General features: G+C 40.8%; 1 protein-coding gene across 1 annotated transcript in view; it reads left to right on the forward strand.

Annotated features, from left to right (window-relative positions):
• XRCC4 (X-ray repair cross complementing 4) overlaps positions 1-19,554 on the forward strand; it is a 132,744-nt gene that overhangs the window by 37,284 nt on the left and 75,906 nt on the right. Inside the window, exons 4-6 of the mRNA XM_054283768.1 lie at positions 8,575-8,741; positions 13,340-13,500; positions 13,879-13,968. Coding sequence (XP_054139743.1) covers positions 8,575-8,741; positions 13,340-13,500; positions 13,879-13,968 — 418 coding nt within the window. The remainder of the gene's footprint in view (positions 1-8,574; positions 8,742-13,339; positions 13,501-13,878; positions 13,969-19,554) is intronic.

Below are 19,554 nucleotides of genomic sequence, written 5' to 3' on the forward strand. Positions count from 1 at the left end.
CTGCGAGGTGGGAACACATCTGATCCTGCCTGGAGCCATGGAATTAATGAGGGAAAAGGTGAAAAAAATAAAATAAAGGTCCTTTAAGGGTGTGCTGCTTCACTCCTCTTTGTTAGCTCCCTTCAGAGGCAGAGGGGTAGCAGGGAGGTGAATGATGTACAATATTGCCTGAAGTGCAGAAGGGAATGATAAAAAGTGGGGAAGCATACAAGAGGAATAAAAGCATTTGGGGTGCATGCATAAAGTGCAAACCTGATGTTTTTTGCATGGTGAAATAGTAATATCAGACCAAATCTAACAAAGTGCTTGAATTGTTGGTTCTTCACAGTATCATGTTATCAGTGTTTGTGGAATTATAAAGTAGACTTGCCCGTTCCATATTTATTGTTCTAAAAAGTAACTTCTGTACCTGATTTTTATAGATTTTTGCCTCTGGCTTTTTTACTCCTATTGCTTTGATTTTTTTTTTCCTTGGTGAAGGGAAACAATTTATGTGATTACCATTGGGAAAAAAAAAGGAAAAAAGCGGAAGAAATACCTGATGTTACAAGTGCTGAGCATTACCACTGCAGTTCATTTTAGTATTCAGTGTATTTCTATTAAGGGATTCAGTTGCACTGTGGTCAAAAAATGGGTGAGTGGGGTGGGGGTAAATTAGGGACAACTTTCTGTGGCTTAGCACCTTCAGAGCTGAGCATTTCTGTGGTGCAAATGCTCTGCAGCTTTATTCAGTTCATGCCTTTTTTGGAAATGCATCTCACTTTTTACAAAGATACAATTTGGGTCTTGCAGATATATATACATATATATTTATCTGTGTGTGTGTGTGTGTGTGTGTGTATAGGTTTAAGGTCAGTTAAGAGGAAGTGCTCTCGAGCAGTATTTTTTAGAGTAAGACTGAAAGAAATGGTTCCAGAGCACTTTGAGGCAGTGGAATCCCAGCCTGGGTAGATCCTGACCAGACCATGCCACAGCTGTCAAAATTCAGTAGCTAAAGACCCTTTCAGCCTGGGTGGGATTAAGCTTCACAGAAGTAGCTGATGGTACAGATATGTGAAATATGGTGTTTCTGAGGAGTGTAGAGATTAAACAAGGAAGTTTTCCAAAGGCTTTAAGGAAAGACATACAGATACAATGTTTTTTATGGAAGACATCCAGTAGTTACTTGCTCAGTATGTGTTTTTGGTACTCTAACCTATGTACATGGCTTTCTTTTTTTCTTGGAGGGGGGTATTTAAGAATTATCTGATGTTCTCACTATTTTAATTTGCCCTTTTTAATTCCAAGGCTATCTGGAGAACCAGATATCCTAAAATGTAGATAATTCCTATATCCTGATGATTCTTACACAGGGTACATGTGGCAGAGTTAAAGGAAAGAAATGAAACATGCAAATTGATTTATGTGACATTTGAACACTATCAGTATTAAAGTCTGTGCCTGTTTTCTGTGGATTTTCACTGTCTACTTCAACACAGTTTATATTTGAAATCAAATGTACAGTTCTGGTCATTCACAGTCAAGAAATGCAACCTGAACTTGAGGGGAAGGTTGTGTGGTATGAGGGATAGAGAAAGTAACATGTTTGTAGCCAAAGCTTCATGGAACTTTAGTCCAACAGAAAAAAATACTGGCTGAGAAATTTATTTATCTATAAATTATGGAGTCTGAACATGACAGAGGGAAAAGAACACTCTAAGCCAGGGAGTATGTCCTGGAACAAATGGATACAAATTGGGCATGTGTGTACGTTTAGGAGACAAATTAGGAAAAAATAACCAAGCTACACTGAAGAGATGAAGAAAACCTTGTGAAAAGTTATATTCCTGTATGAGGGGGTTTATGTGACACTGTTTGTTGTGATTGCACAGAGCTGCAGGTCCCACGAAAATGATGTTCACGCCTCCAGTGCTCCTTCCCAGTCAGTAACTCCATCAGGAGCTTTCAGGATCAGAGCCTGCTGCCCCGGCTGAGCGCGGGCTGGATGAGGGGTGGAAGGAGGAACAGAGCTTTCCTTGTCCTTGTGGGGATGGCTATCAGTGTGTTTGAGCACCTGAGGATGTTCCCAATTTCTCTGTGGTCTCCCTCCTTGCACCCCAATCCGTACAGGGCCCGCAGCACCATGGATGTGTGAGGAACAGTGCAGCACTCTCCAGAAAGTACTCGGGAGCTGCTCCCGTGCAAAACCGTGAATCCAGAAAGAATTTAATTTCCAGTGGACATGGAGCTAATAGGATGGCAATTCTGAAGGTTTCTGCAGCGTGTGGTAAAAACCTGAGAGAAATCTCAATCACGTCAGCTGTTTTGCTCTAAGAGTAGATGCAATGCCTTCGTCAGGGGGGGAGGTTTGTTGCAGGCAGAGTTTTTGAGTTAAACTTGTTTTTTTGGAGTTGGTGATCATATTTTTACACTGTCTGATGTAACCTGACAGATTTCCTGGCTTCCATGGTGCTGTGTAATTTTTTCTAGCTTCCTAGAGTCTGCTGTTACAAAAGCAACTTCTGCTTTCACGTTGTCATCACTGTATTGTGCAAGTCTAGTGTACTCGTTTTATTACCACACCCAGGGATGTCATAGTTACTGCTGAATGATTTCCCTTGAGATAATAGTGGCACAGCTTTAAAAAATCAAGACCACTCACTGATTGACTTAAGAAATAAAAATGGTATAATGCTTTCCAGATTCAAGCTTGTAACAATACTTTCTTTGTGTAAGTGTCAGCATCATTCATTTGTAGGTCATATTCTTTAACCCTGTACATGAATTTTCATTAACATTTTTCTCTTTTAAATTCTTAGGTATTTTCATAGTGAAAGCTTATTTTTATCCAAGTGTTGATTCTACCTTATTTCAGAGTCTGTGGAGTAGGAGAGGTAGCTGATATTTAACAGGGAATCACAGCCTGTCTGTCTTGCAAGAGCTCCAGTTCTCAACAGAGAAAAAGAAAGTTGCTGTATCTCACAGGCAAGGCACAACTTTCTTTTGTAACAATTCCTCTGGAATTCAATTAATTCCAGTTTAATTATCAGACTCTGTAGTAAAGAATTTGCTTTCAGCACCAGCAGTAGATAAAGGTATTGTAGGGGGTTTCAGGGTAGCTCACCTGTACAGCTTTTAACAGCTTCTCTAGCAGCATTTTCCTAGGTGGCCACAGAGCTGGTGAGCAGGACTGGGGCACCTCTGCTGTGAAAACAGGCTGAGAAAATTGAGTTTGTTCACCCTGTGAAGGAGCAGGTTGTGTGGAGACCTGAGAGCACCTTCCAGGACGTGAAGGGGCTGCGGGGAAAGGACTCTGTGTCAGGAGCTGGAGGGACAGGACGAGGGGCAATGGGTAGAAATTTAAACAGGGGAAATCTAGCTGAGATATTAGGCAGAAATTGTTCCCTGGGATGCCCTGGCACAGGTTCCCAGAGAAGCTGGATCCAAAGCCAGGTTGGACATTGGGTCTTGAAGCGGCCTGGGACAGTGGACGATACCTCTGCCATGGCAGGGGTGGCATTTAGGGTCCCCTCCAACCCCTCACATTCTCTGATTCCGTGACTCTGTGCTCGGAACAGGGCAGTGACAAAATGAATTGTTGTTGTGTGGATCTGCAGGGCTTTCCTGCTGCAGCACAGGGCCCACAGCTGCTTCCACAGGCTCCAAGCAGCCGGACAGGGACTGCACAGCTGCGCCACAAACTCCTCTTTGATATTTCCCCGGGGAAAGGACATTGCTTGGGCAATACCTTGCAGGAGGCAGCGTCTGTGTGTGAGGATGTGCTAGCTCAGTCTGAAATGCTGTTTTAGGGGCAGAGCACAGGGATCTCTGGAAGAGGAATGGGAGAAGTTCTCTCTGTCTCACTCGGGGCTTGAGAAGTGGAAGCTGAGTGAGCTGAGTTAGGGCCTGTAACAGCCTGTGCAAGGTTGGCTTGTGTGATTAAACCTCTGTCATTCAGCTCGCACGCTGGGAATATTTTCATTTCAAAATCAGACCGAAGCGTCCGTGAAGTGTGCTCTCTCCAAAAATTACTTGTTAAATAGTTTTTGAAACAGAGAAGGAAAAACTGAAATACTGTGGGTTAAGATTTAATAGGAGAGAGATATCTCACAAATATAACATATATATCTATCCATACATCTATATCTATATATCTATATATCTGCTATAACCTGCCAGGACAACAAGGATAAAATCTATCTAATTTCGTGGTAGTAAAGAATTCCTTAAATATACTGTGGGTAAAAAAATATTGTTCGAAAAGGTTGTTAGAATATTTTACTAATACAGAGAGAAATCGCAACCAGCAAAGCAGATGTAATGAGAGTTTCCAGCATGATTTCTTTTTTCGTATAGACACAGTGAAAAGTTGTTATTTGAAGTAAACTCACTGTTAGTGTTTAGTTTCAGATTCTGACTTAGAAGAGAGGCATTGCTGTGTCTCCTTTCAGTGCATAACTTCTGATAATTATTGCCTTAGATATGATAACTCTCATATTTAGTGAAGTAATGCAAAGATTAAATAGCAGATTATGTGTTACTTAGTGCAAAATTAAAATTCAGTGTCTCCGTACAATAATGAAACTTTCAGTTTTGGAATCTTGTATGCAAAATGTGTTGTATCATTTTTTAATACCTGTTATTTCCTTATGTGAAGCACATCTTCCCATAAGCACTAGCACCTAGAAGAAAAACTGAGAAACTTTTCAGTTATTTCTGAAATATTTTGTCTTATCATTATGATCATTTCTTTCTCCATCCCTAGAAGGGAAATAGTGGGCAGGGTGAGTGATCAGGGGAAAATGAGATTTTTTTCATAAGCTTCTAATTCTTTTTTTTATTTCTTAAGCTCAAAATACAAGGTCTGGTGGATACATGATGACTGATTTTTGATTAAGAGAACACAGTTTTCTAAATGCTTGTGTCTTCATCTTCTTACACCTTTAAAAAAAAAAGATTGAAAAAATAAAATCCCAACAGTAGAACAGATATTGAAGGGCAGCAGTGTATCAGTCACAGTCAGTCTGTTGTCCCCTGGGACCTCTTCCAGGTCTGCTCCCTCTCTGTATAAATGAAGTGTTCAGTGCTTCAGTGTTTTACATAATGTTTTCTTGAATGATCTGAAAGGGGAAGTAGAAAGCACATTAGTTACATCTGCAGATGATGCAGAGCCAGAGAGCTACAGCAGCTGTAAGGATGGTGAGAAATTTAAATTCATCGGGGGAGCGGCAAAGTGCAGGAATGTACAAAGCTAATAAAAAAAAAAAAAAAAAAAAAAAGTTTAAAATTCACCGTTACAAATTTACCAAATCACCTCGGAAACGCGATCCAAACCAAAGACACGTTGCTTGTCAAATTAGCTTAGTGAGGTGTTAATGATGCTTTCTTTCACTCCTGCAGTAAGCAAGAGCTGTTTATCTCGATGTGCCACCCGGTTTGTTGTGGAGTCCTGATCTTTAACCACCTCCACCGCCTCTCCCTGGAGCTGTTCGCAGCGCCCCTGCCGTGGCTTTGGCGGTGAAGGACAAATAACTGCGCTGTTTCTTGCTAGAGCCGCAAGGAAAGTCTTAGCAGTGTGTGGGGAAAACGAACATCTCCTTTTTAATGATGCACTTTTCCCCCCACAACACTTAATTTTTATAGGATTATGTCTGCGATTCACACGCCCGTCCCAAATTCAGAATCCTTGGATGTAAAATTGTGTTGCTTTGTCATTTTCTCCTCTTCCAGTCCACTTTGCAGTTCAGGATGCCAGCAGGACTCTAGAGCAGAACTGCCTTGAGATTTCTTTTTTTCCTGACGTTGTTTTAGCCCTGCTTTGGGAATTCCGGGGGCCTTTTTGGCTTATCAGCCTCTCAGCACCTGGTGGGGCAAACACCACTCAGCTGCAATTTGCCGAGATAGCAGCGTTGCTATTGTTAGTGCTGACGTCCCTGCCTGTTGAAGAGCTGGTGTGAAACAATTCCCTGCTGGAAGAACTTCAGGGCTCAGGGAAGGGGATTTTGGTGCACTTTGTGTGAGGGAGGCAGAGCACGACCACACAGTCCGGGATCGCAAGCCCATCTCATTCCACTCCTTTCCACGAGCAGGGACACCTTCCACTATTCCAGGCTGTCACATTAGTTTTGTTTTAATCAGGGCTGTATCCAAACATTCTGTGTTTTCCTGTGGAGGTAGCTGGATAATGTGCTCCCCACAGCTACCCTAAATTAAGATTAGATGGCTACTGGAGGAGGAGAGATAGAGAAGAACGCTTGTTTTGCAGAAAACCTTACTATTTTTTTTCCTTTTTTAGGAAAAGGTTTTGTCAGCACCTGCATGATAAATGTAGGCCTCCTGGTGATGGGCTTGCTCTGCTCACCTTTGTGGTCCTCATGGAAATGGCCCACAGGTTTCAGTGTCCAAGACAGGAGGACAGTAAATTTTATAGTGAGAGAGGAGGTTATAGTCAGTTGCTTCACATGAAGCCTGACCAAAAGGCTAAATTTAAGATTTAAAACTCAGTTCAAGTCAGTTTAAAAGTCAGTTAAAGTCAAATTAAAGTCAGTGTTGGACTTCAACCCCTACAAAGATGGACACATATTCTGTGTCCCTGTAGCAGTGTTGGGCTTTTTTTTTAATCCTTGCAATTGCATTTGGAGTGTCTGCTGTGATTTTGGTTGTGCAGGTTTTCAGAATAATTCAACTGCTACTCTAACTTATTTCAGGATTATGCATTTTTTATTCTTTCTGTGCAGTGAAAACTGTAATTTGTTTATCCTGATCAAATAGATTTGCCTATACCTGATCTCAGCTGAATGTATTAAGGCAGAAGACAAGGATGATGTGCTCTCCTTGCTATTTCCTTCACGGTAAAAGGTTGTGATGCTATTTATCTGTGCTACCGTGCCTCCCTATCTCTGTGAATTCTTTATCCAAATAGCATGGTGGTGGCTTGCAAGTGATGAAAAACAGTTTCCTTTACACAAACGTGCATCTTTGTTACTGCTGTCAGACAGCAAGTGTGATATTCAGGGGGTGCACGCCAATCTGTGGGCTACTGATAGCGTAATCTAATTTCCAAAAATAAATTAAAAGCATCTTTTCATCTGTAGCCATCAGATGCATGCCTCCTAAAGACAACAACCCTTTAGAGACAGCACATGTGAATTTGGTGGCTAATTGGAAATTAAACCTTCGAGTTTTCCACGTTTTCTGATAGGCTGACCTTGCTGAAGGAGGTCGGGGTGGTATCGTGTGTTGGGGCAGAGACTTTCACAGATGAAAGGTCCACGTGGAAGGGCTGTTGCTTGTTTCAAACAATGTCTTTGATAGCTTTGTGAGCAGCTCTTACCGAGCCTTTTTCAGCCAAAACTTATGCATGGCCTTAGTGAAACTTGCACTTTGAAAAGGTATCAAGCAATAGGCATTTTTTAATAGGTGTCCTTTATGTAATTTTCCATGCTCTCCCAAGTAAAATAGGGGGAAAACCAAATCAAACTGCATTTCTGTTTTTAATAGGTGAGGTGCCACAACACAGAGTGAACACTTCCCTAGTGTGTACCACTTATATTTCTGCCTTTTTTAAGATGTTATAGCTATGTATTCAAGTTGGAAAGAAGGGTAATACTTCCCTCCATAGGGAAATGCCATAAAATATATGTCAGTCTTTTTGAAGGTGAGAGACAACCCCTTCTCCTTCTTCCACTCCCTCAAACTGTTGTGTTGGATATTAATGTGTCTTCACCCAGGCTTGCATGGTTACAGCTCAGCTGGCACTGGTTTCTATGCATGGCTGAGCTATTCCTCCTTTAATATGACTAAAACAACAGTTTTCTATTGTTTATCCCAGGCAAAACAAATGTGTTCAGACCTCCTGTATATCCTGTACAGCATCCCCACTGCTGTCACAGTGGTTCATTACAGATCCTTTCACCTCACTGGCTCGATGAGGCTGCCTGTTTCATTGGGGGAGTCCTTTTAAGACTAAGAGCTTGCTGTCTGAACCCTGGAGGTGACAACTTACTGGCTAGATTTTTCATATTAGCTGCATAAATTACAGACTAACAGAATCCCAGGATGTTTGGGGCTGGGGGAGATGTCTGGGGATGATCTGGTGCATCCCACAGGATGGATGTCTCCACACAGGGACACTCCAGGCCCTCCCTGGGCAGCTGTTCCAGGGCTCTGCTGTCCCTCCATGCACACAAGTTCTCCCTCCTGCTGCCCTGCCCCTCGCTGCCCTTTCTTTGATGGCCGCTGCTGCTGCTGCTGGCACCGGCAGCGCCGAGCAGAGCCCGGCCCGTGCTCTGGCAGCCCCTGCAGATGTTGGGGGGCATTGATGGCATCCCTGGCAGCGTTCCCTTCTGCAGCCTGCCCAGCCCAGAGATGCTGCAGAGTCCTTCTCGACATTGTGGCCCTCTGGAAATAATTACCATGTAGATTATTCCACATATTCCTCCATTCTCTGCGTGACAAAATTATCATCTCCCTTTAAACTGGAGGACTGTAAGGTATTTCTTATGCTTATTAAAGATGTATTCAAGTTTACTGGGGGGAAGCCTCAGTGAAGTTTCTTGTTCAGCTGAAATAATTCATTCTTTCTTTGTGTCTCAGTTCAGACTTGGATCTCTGAAGCTGCAGGAAGTCCCAAACCCAGCAGAGGTGATCAAGGAACTCATTGGTTACTGCCTGGACAGCCTGGGGAAGCTGCAGGCCAAAACTGAGCATCTGCAGAGGGAAAATGAAAGGCTTTTCAGCAACTGGAGCGAGGTGGAGAAGAGGTGAGTTCCCAGGTGGATTCACAGGTGACACCTGAGAAGCTCAGCAGCAGTGGTCAGAAATTTTTATTCATTTGAGACATGTTTTGAGCTCAGGTAACCACAGCCCATGTGGTTGTAGATCCCATTCCTTTGATAAAGATGCAACTGATACTAAAAATTTGCAATTAAAGGTGGTTTTAGCTTCTGAGTTAGAAAAAATCCCCAAACACCTCAAAATCTGTGGAATTAGCTTCACTTTCCTTAGGAAGCCTTTTCACTACTATTACTTCCTATGAATCTTAGGACTGGCAGTGTAAATTATTTACATTTTTGAGTGGGGAATAAATTACTGTTTCTTTCATCTCTTTTCTTTGTTGAGGAAGCCGGAATTGAAAGATGAGTGCAGTATTATAGGAAAAAGTACCATTATTTTTCAAGAGATTTTTGTAATTGCTGCAGCATTTACAATCTGAGTTGTCTATCATTCTGTAGCGAAATAATCTGTGCTTGTTTCAGTAAGCATATAACTCTTTCAGGGAGATTTGTCTTGCTTTTCTGTAGCTTTACCTGAAAAAACACACAATCTGGGAAGATTGATGAAAGAATGCAGCTAATTTAATTTACCTTGAAAAAGAGAGCCAACTTTTTGGGAGGAGCTAGTTTTGTTTCCCTCTCATTAAAATGAGTAACAGTTTCTCCTGACAGTCTCCCTGACAAGCAAAGGGCCTCCCTAAGTAGTGTTTTACTGCTTAACAGTGTAATTGAACAATAGTGTATTGTATAACCCGTGTTCTGTGCTGCATTACACGCTGATGTGTAAGAGGCATTAGTGCTTGTATCAATTTCCATGGTGGGGTGGCACTTTTACAGAGTAACCCCAAAGAAAAGGAGGAATAAGGGAAAAAAAAAAAAGTCAGAGTTGTGTGATTTTGTTCTCAGTGCAAGATGGTGGATTTCTTTAGCATGTTTATAGTTTTGAGTAGATGAAAAATGATTTTTCGGAATATACACTGAAGGTTTTATGGTCACCAGTCTTTGGTCATGTCTGTTTTATGCAGAATAAAAATAATTCAGAAATCATTTTCATTCAAGAAGTATTGGGCTTTTTCATTTGGTTCTTTGGGGGTGGTTTTTTGTTTTGTTTAGGAGATTTTTGGTTTTATTTTTTGGGTTCATTTTTTGGTTTTTTTTTTTTTTTTGTTTTATTGTTTTTTGGTTTTTGGGTTTTTTTGGGGTTTTTTTGGTTTTTTTTTTTTTGTTTTATTTTGATTTTTTAATTTTTGGTGTGGTTTTTTTTTTTTATTCTTTTTCCCACAACCCCGTTCTACCCTGCTGCCTCCCTTTGCTGTTTGAGCTCCAAACGCTGCGAGTTGCCCCGAGCTGAACAAAGCTGTGCCTGTCTTTGTTCAGGAGGCAGGAATTCAGGATTTACATCCTGCACCACTCAGGGTGCTGAGTGCTGGAACATCAAATACAGAGCACGTGGTGTGCAGAGCTGCAGCCAGGGCACACCAGCCCCACAGCCCCTGCAGCCCCCTCTGCTCACAGCCTCTCTCCTCAGGGCTTGGTTAGAATTAAAACATAGCAGGCAGGCTTCTGAGAGCTGCTCCTGTGCCCCTCGGTCGTGGGGCACTGGGTGGAATTATTCAATAATCCCATTTCCATCTCCCTGTTTAATTCTGTTGACCATCACGGAGGTTTTGGTGAGCAAGTGGCTGCCTGGATTTGAGTGTGTGTGTGTCTGTGTGTGTACACCTCAGCGATGGATGAGTTAAAATATCAGAGCACAGCAGCTGTTTTCTTTATTTCTTATAGAAAATCCAAGGCCAATAGCTATTCTCTTTATTTCTTACAGAAAATTCAAGGCAAATTATTTCCAGGCCAAGTTGGACATTGGGGCTTGGAGCACCCTGGGACAGTGGAAGGTGTCCCTGCCCATGGCAGGGTGGGACTGGCTGGAGTTTAAGGCCCTCCAACCCAAACCAGTCTGTGATTCCATGATAATGGAGGTGGCAAATATTAAGTAATAATAACCTGTAGCAAAATAATTCCTTGAACAATAAAAATCCAATTTCTGGTTTGGGCGCGGGGTACGCATTTTGGTTTTGGACGTCCAAAATTTGAGAGACAAGCCAAATTCAAAATAGCTGCCAGTTTATGTTGTGGTCATCTGCAGTGACAGTATATTTAAACCACAAGCAGATTATAAAAATGCAAGCTAGGTACTTTGGGCTTGAAACTGAGTCTTCAGCATTAGCTCATCAACATTCCATACCATTTCCAATGCTGGGGGAAGGGTGAATCTGACATGCAAGGGAGAGGTGCTGTGGGATCCAGGAATTATTTCAGAGCACTGGGAACAGGGAGGGATACCAGAGATGCTGAATTATTTCCTTCATAGTGTTGGATTGTGAAGGGTGCTACTAATAATTAAAGGAAAGCCATTAAGTTTCATAGCTCAGGTTCACCTCTGTAGAGCACGTGTGATTCCTCTGTGTTGGGTCAGCACCTGAAATCTTGTTTTTTATAATTAATTTCTCAGTTTATTGTTTGTCATAGTCCCTAGCAGGGGCTGTTTGACCATTGCCTTTTACCAGTCTCTGCTAATCTATCAGATATGTCATATAAAAGTGTATTTTAAAGGCATATAAGCTGCAAGTACAGCATTAATGTGAAGCTTTTGTGATATTCTGTGTTCTGCCAAATTAATGCCATTTTGTGTGTGGAGAATGTATTTGGATGTGGACAGCTTTGAATAATGGGAGAGAAAAATTAAAAAAAGGTGTTCATGTAAATGAAAACAATCATATAAGATTAACTGATGGCATACTACTAATTGGTTCTGCCCAGAGGGAAAAGTTAATATTCTAATTCTAATATTCAAAATGCTAATTTTTTTCCTCCGGAGACTGAAGAAATTGGCTAGTCTTGCAGTTGGTTTCTCCACTGCACTACTCACAGCCCAGGCAGCATCAGCTTCACTTCACTGAAGTTTCCTTTTAAGTGGGTTTTCATCAGGGGATGTCTTTGCAGCACCCAAGGACCTCACTGAAGTTATCATAAATGGCATTTTTTTGGCCAAGTCGGCCACATTTCTCAATATTTGGACCAGCCTCAACTCCTCCGCCACAAACCAGTGCCTTGTCAAAGCAAAGGCAGAGAGCAACCACTTTCCCTGGTTTATGTGTGGGAGAGGGGATTATTCTAAGGGATTTGATACAGACAAGATTAGCATATTTTAGACAAAATCCTTTTTCCCCCCATTTTTATGTATACAGAAATAATTAGTATCAAGCATGCCCAGGCTCTTCTGGGCCTTGCATTAGGGTTTATGGTTCTTTGTGAATTGTCTATTTATTCCCCACTAAACAGTTAACTTCCCTTTTGTAGGTGGGAAGTCTCCTGGTAGTTGATTAGTACCTATGATCTTTCATTTAGGAATTATTGAACTGATCTGTATGGTAATGATGTTCTGCTATTTGCATTTAAATTAGATGAATTATTTATCAACTATCAAGCATATCCCTAAAGCATTGAACAGTAGGCTTAATACTTCATGAGATTTCACACATTTCACCACAACATAAAAATTGTGAGATTTTTTTTTTTTTGCTATTGTCTTGCTTCCTACATCATATATGGTTTTGATCTGTGAACAAAATAATTAGTATTTATGTAGGAAGTCTGTTGAAATCTCTTGCCTTATAAATTAATATTTTTAAAGTCTGTTATATGTCTGGGTTTAATAGCATAACAAGCATTCTAAACTTTTTTCCAGCCTTGCACAGGCTGGTGAAAAATATGATTTTGACTTCTGACTACTATACTTACTATGATCAGTAAAATTATCAAGATACTTATTTGCTTCTTGTGTACACAGCTAATAAAATGTTTGTGGTTCAACCCAAGGACTGAAAGGTTACGAAATATAATAATTAAATACAGAATTACATTTGCCACAAATCACTTGATTTGTTGTGCTTAGGTTTGCTTGTATTCCAGTTTTGCTTATGAGCATTCAAACACCCATATTCTTAATTTAATACTCCCATTGTGCTTCCTTTTATTGACATTCATCTACCCACATAGATCAATACTAAATTTTTTTAAAAACCTGAAGTATATTTTCTTCTGAAGACACTAAGAGCTAGGCATTTTTTATATTTTGAAATTTTCTTTTCCTCTTCAAATATATTTCACACCAATGTGTGGTACAGATTTGAAGCCTGTCTAGGTGAATCATATCTGTTTATAATCTCATTATGTGTTTCCTCCTAAGGTGTATGCCCACTGTTGTGATTCAGCCTTGAAAATAAAGAACATTTACCTGTTTAAATTTTAGTTGTCTTGGGTGGAGGTGTGCAAGAACATACCAAAAATAAAAAAAAAGTTCACGAAAAGAAAGGTTCACATCTGGGAACTTCTCCCTTTTGGAAGCAGAGCTCATTGCACTTCTCTGTGGAAAAACAACAAAAAAAAAGCTTATTCAGGCCTGTTTCAGACACAAGGGGCTGGACCAGCCCTGCGTGGTTTGGAGTGGGGATTCCTGGCTGGCCTCAGGACAGAATTGTCTTCTAGGAAACAGAGGAACTGGTGTAACGGTTAGTTTTGTGCTGCAGGCTGGAAAAATGCGTGAAAGCCAAAGAGGAGCTGGAGGCAGACCTTTACAGCAGGTTTGTTTTGGTGCTGAATGAAAAGAAGGCAAAGATAAGGAAGCTGTTGAGTGAAGCTAAGGAATCCGCAGCGGATGCCAAGTGTGCCAGGTATTTAATTTCCCTGGGTTTCTTGGTGTGGTGCACATGTGAGTTTAGCTTAGCTCAGTTTCCATCTCCCTGGCCCTGACAGTGAGTGACAGTTCTTCCTGGCTGAGTGCTGGCTTATCCAAACCAATCCTGGGAGTCAGGGGAGAGGAGGATTCTTTCTGGCATCCCTGCAAGCAGCAGCAGATTGCTGTGGGTGCTGTAGCCAAGAAGTGAGTGTTTGATGGAGCTGTCCTGCTTTCTGCTGGGCTGCAATTGATTTTCCAATAGGATCGTGTCCCTGCCCTTTCCATAGGTGGTGATTTCATACATATTCTCCCTGAATTATTTAATTCCTTTGAGAAACAAAAATACCTTAATTTCTTTCCCTTTCTTTTGATGTTTTTACAATAGTATAGCTGCTACTCAGGTGGTTGTAAAGAAAGAAAACTATGATGCCAGCACTGATGAGGAAAGTGAAAATCCAGCACGGGCCTCGCTGCCATCAGGTAAGACAGAAAGCATTGTCTTTGTGTTATATCACAGACAGGCTTTGTGTGAATAAACCTTAAGGAAGGCAAAATGCTACCTGACAGATTGCTCTGTGACAAGCCAGCCAGCAAGCCTCAAAAATACCTCTGCTGGAGCAGAGTACAATACTGGCATTTTCAAATTAGAGAGGGGAGGTTTAAAAGCATGTTGCACGAGTGAAGGCACTGTCATTTCTTGCAAAGTGACAAATTACACACTTTGCAGAACTAATGACAGTCTAACAGTATCCGAACCATCAACAACTCCATTTTAAATTCTAGGAATCATGATGTGTGTGCCGTGATTGATAAAGTGTAAAAGGTAGCTCCTGACAGTTTCAATAGTGTTTCAAAAGGGGAAAGAGGGGAGGTTTAACAGCTATAAAAAGAGCTGTGTGCAGAAATGGAATGAAAGTGTATTTATAGCAGAATCCACTTATTTGTCAGGGAATTTTTGGCCTTGTGAAGATGCTCATGAAACTTAATCTGATGAATTCTTCCAGGACTAGAGCCTTGTAAAGTGTGTGGGATGCAGTGATGGCACATTATACAGTACAAAATATTTAACTGTGAATCAGAATTTTGGCATGTTTAAACATGTGATAAACTAGTGGGAATACCCAGGGCAAATGCTATCAAAGTTTCAAAACTGCATTGATAGTTGTAATATCGTTTGCTTATATATATGTATAGATATATACACATATGTGTATAAAAATAGATACATAAACTGCCTTTAAGGTCTTCAAAGGTTGCTATGGGTTCTCTCACTGGAGCTTTTTATTTCCACGACAGGTAAAGGTAATCCAGACATCAATGTTTTCCTGTAAAACAGCAATTTGGTGTGCTTCCCATTGGGAGCCGGAAGTGTTTGGGACCCTGGTGCCGGTGGCCAACAGCTTGGTCACTCCTGTGGGTCTGTTTGCAGAGGAATTTCTGGCTTTATATAAAGTGGGCAGAGCTTCAGACAAGTGGAGGAAATTGTGATCACAGAAAGAAATAATTTAATGCTGCACTGGGGTCTCCAGAAGTCTTTGCTACAAGGTGCTAATTGTTCAGTTCAGGTAACAGGATGAGAAATTTTTTTTGTGAAAAGGCAAGGAAAAGTGGAAGGTGTGGAGTCTTCTTCTAAATTCAGTAGGGCCTAACTAGCTCAGAGGGAGTTTTGAGACAGAGATATGTATTTAATAATGAAAACAACAACTACTGCCCTGCTCAGGCAACCACGAGGGACTGGACTGGAAAATACACCAGCTGTGTTTTTATTTTAGGTGCAAACAAAAAATGTACTTTCTTTTGTCTTTGAGGGATGCAGTCCTCAGGGTTTTGGTCCTGACTGGAAAAATTCAGATGCAAAATTTGCAGATAACATGAAAAGAACATAAAGGTAATGCTCTGGGAACACAGTTGAGGTTTTCAAGGCAATGGCACTGCTGAATATCCCTGAGGTCAGCTGCTGCTCCTCCTGTGTGCACAGCTTTCTCTCCCAGTGAACAATGGGAAAGCACAGCTGGGTGATGAATATCTGAAGTCTGTCCTAGAATTTTCACACTCAAAAAGAAGCAGATCATGTGTTTATGCAGAAAATAGTAATTCAGGGATGAATGGAATGAGTGGATAGTGAAGCTCAAAGCTCCATGAAGCATCAAGGACTGTAAGACATAAAAGATAAGACAGACCATATTTGGGATTTTTTTTCTGTTTATCTCAGTTTTCCTATATTCTAGTTCATCACTGTATTTCTTTTCCTTTTGGACTTGAAATGTCATTGCAGGAGTCAATGAGAATTAGAAGATTATTCAGGTAGTTTCAGTAGATATTGGTGAAACCCACAATCAAGAGAGAAGGTCATAATTAAAAAACTTCTTGGAAGGAAAGTGAAAGCAGGTGTGTGTATGCACACATAGGTGCACAGTAAAAGTGCATTTGTATATGTGCATGTCTAAATAATTCCCTATTAACTGAAAAAGCAGCAGTGCTCAGCAGGTGATTGGGTTTCTTTTGGGAGGGGTTCCATCACAAGATAATTCTGTTCTAGCAACTCATAGGAATGTTACACAGAAGCTATGAAATTCAGACAAAAGAATTTTCAAAATCATGATCGTTTGCAAAATCAGCAAAAAAAAAGATCAGGATTTGTTGAACTGCAGAGTTTAAAACTCTGACAGTTTTTCTTAACCACCAACAATTGCTCTTCTCCTTGAATTTTTGGGGCATTCAAATGCCAGGGTATTTCAGTGGATATGGAGGAAAAACCTGCTGATGTTTATTAAAAGAAAATTGAATACCTTATTTAGTTATGAGTCTGGTGTTAATCTGATGGAAAAATTGTAACAAGATGCACTGAAGAAAAATATTAAGAAAATTAGTAAGAATGATTAATTGCAATCTTTGTAAAGGGGCAGAATCTGCAGCTTAAAAGTTTACCTAAAATTTCTTCTTTTTTTTGGCATTTCCAGTGCGATTTGTATGTTTGATTTATGGTTTGCTTTCTCACAACAATTTCTGCCTCCTAGCTTAAAGCAAAGATGAACTGAAACATGGTAGTTTTTGTCTTGCTTATACACTAATGTAGTTAATGCTTGCTAGTGTAAAGGGAGAAATTAAAATGGAATTAGCAAGTATTTTAAAGCACTCAGAAATAAAGCTGATGATAATTACACTCCTTAGACATAGTACAATGTTTATAAATAATAATACATTTATAAATAACACTGTGTGTGATTCTTCACAAGAGCTTTGCCTGCCCTGCCATGAGCACGCGAGGAATTTATTTGAAACCTTGATTAGGGCTGTGAATGTGAGGATGAGACAGGCACAGAGCTCCAGCTCTCACTGCAGTTCCTTAAATTCTGGAGCAGCAGCTGCAGATGCTGTGCCAGGTCCTTGAAATGCCCGTGAGCTCCTGCTTGAGAGAGGAAGGAGGAGATGAGGGAGATGCTGCTGCTGCTCCTCGTGGATGGAGTGTCAGGAATGTTTCTGGGGAGCAGGACAGGGTTGGTTTGGCTTTGGCTGGCTGAGGTTTTGCTCCAGGGCTGGTGAGATTCCCAGAGTTGCCAAATCCAGGTGTTTTCTGTAGCGGTGCTTCAGCAAAGTTCCCCCATCTGGAGCAGAGCTGGAAATCCCTCAGAAGGTGTGGAGTGGGGTAAGGCTGTGATTCCCTTGGTGCGCTGGTGCCAGCTGGACACAGTTGTTCTTTAAGGGGAAAAAGCAAACCGCAACCCCCAGAAATCACCAGCCTGAGTTCCTCCTGGCCCACAGGAGCGAGTGGGTGACTCAGCACGATGCTACAAGATGTTCCTGTCATTGTAGGATACAGAAACGCTTATTCTGGTTAGGGACAGCCCAGTTGTTACAGATTCCTCTTTCTTCCCCTCTGCACTGAATTGTACTGCTTTTGTTTACTGAGCCCGTCCTCCTCGGGATCCTGAAATCACAATAGCAGTCTGATAAATCATAATTTGATATCACGGTTGGAAGTAATGGCTTTGCCCTGCAAATCAGCTCCTGTTATTAACTGAAAAATGTTTTAGTGGTTCACCCATCAGGAGGCTTTTAAAACATGAGCAAGGATGGGATAAATGTTCCCCCTCTCTGCTGCCTTCCCAGGAGTTTGAAAGGGAGATGGAGGGTAATAGTTTACTCCTCACAGTGCCTGGAAAGTCACCAGAAAGGAGAATATTATCCCTCCTCCCAGGTATATGACAAAACTGCAGGGAAAGATGTAATTATTGCAATCTATTGTAGATAAGAAGGATAACATAGCAGGTGGGATGTAGGAAGAAATTGTTTAATGATTTATTGTTGCTATTTTAATTTATAAATGCCATTATGTGTGTCTGCCTCTGGACAGAACAAGGCTGCTGTGCACCAATTTACAGTCAGCTTGCATCTCGTTTTATTTTCCTTAGTGATATTTCACATTATAATTGGTAGGAGTTACCTCTCCTTAGGGTAAGGAGGGATGTCATGATGTGCCCTGTTGGATCAAATAAAATTTTATGATCTGTGTTTCTTGCCGAGTTGTGTGGAAATATCCCACATTTCCCCAGACATTCAGTGCCCACACTTTTCTGCGTGTTTGATGATGAGGACAGGTTCAGAACTGCAGAGCCCACAGTAAATCACAGCGAGCACCTTGCCATCTCCCACTGCCTCACCATGCAAATGTTCTCACCCCCTCCATTCAAGCTCCTGCCTTGGGGATTGTGTGTTATGCCCTCAGGACTTAGTGGCACTTTAAATTTAATTAGCTCTCCTGTGTAGTCCAAGCCACTGATGGCTCGGTGCTGCTGGTGAATAAGCTTTGATCAAAGTTAATAATAATAAAAAAAAGCCTGTTGTAACAGCACCCGGCTGTGCTGTGCAGTTAAAATTCCATCTGTGAAGGCTTCTCTTTAAAAGTCTGTTTTTTAGGAGTTTTAGTACTTAGCCATCTTAATTTACCTCGGGTTTAAATTATTTCTCTTTTTGTCAGGCTGTAATTGAAAATGGTTCATCCTGAGGAATAATCTCATTTCCCTTTCCCTTAAAGCTGTAGATACCTTTTCTTTTCTTCTCCCTGAAACTTGATACTGGTTTTTCCCCTACAACCTGATGGTTTTGTGCCTCTGAAATAGTTGTGGTGGCCAAACTGGTTTCCCTCTGTGTTACAGCAGGTGTCATGGTCAAAATGCATTTACAGTAAAAGTATCATAATGTTCCATGCCCCTTTAAAAATCCTCATGTGAGTATTGCACTAAGAGATATTTACAACACATTACCTTGACATATTTCTATGAAAATTATCAAAATTGCTTCTATCTCTGCATATTCTCTATACACCTTCTTTCTGTTCCTGCTTCAGCATTTACAGTGATGCAGCTGAATGTGGTTTCACCAAAATGAGTCATTATTCGATGAAATTCTGTAATTGACATAGTCAGATTTATACTTTGTTAAGGCTGTTGAAAGTTTGGTGATTGATCAAAAAAAATTAGAGCAGCTAATGATCACACTGCACAGTTAGGTGCAACAGCACTGGTTAATGTAAAATTTAAAAATGTTGTTGTATTATCCACATACTAATAAATGTCACACATGAAAGACCTTTTATTTACTTGGTGAGTTGTAAAATGTTTTTAAGTGCTATTTAATTTCTGCATAAATTGTCAAATTAACTGCCTTTAGTATATTTAAGTTAAATTATAATAGCCTTATTTTAGAATAATTTTCAGATCCAGCTGTTGATCACAATCTTGATGCACACCCATGAATCCAGTGTTATTTTGTTTTCTGTCCTCAACTGAAAAAGCAGGTTAATTTCAACAGTTCAGCAATGTGCACTTTGAACAGAGGTGGAATTATTTCATTTTTGGGGGGGAGGGAGTTAATACGGTCACGCAAAGGAGAATAAGTGACATAAAGTTCTTGAGTAAATAAGTCACAATTAAATCCATCAATGAAGCAGTGCCTTATCTCCTTCCATGAATAATGGAATAATTTCCCAAGCCTATTTTGACGCCTATTGGTAGAGAATTTACCTCCCCAGTTGTGGAACTGCAACTTGAGTGGAGCTGGAGCTGT

Source organism: Melozone crissalis, unplaced genomic scaffold (assembly GCF_028551555.1).
Source record: "Melozone crissalis strain CALT ecotype California unplaced genomic scaffold, PUWL_Pcris_2 ptg000005l_1, whole genome shotgun sequence".
Taxonomy (NCBI): Eukaryota; Metazoa; Chordata; class Aves; order Passeriformes; family Passerellidae; genus Melozone; species Melozone crissalis.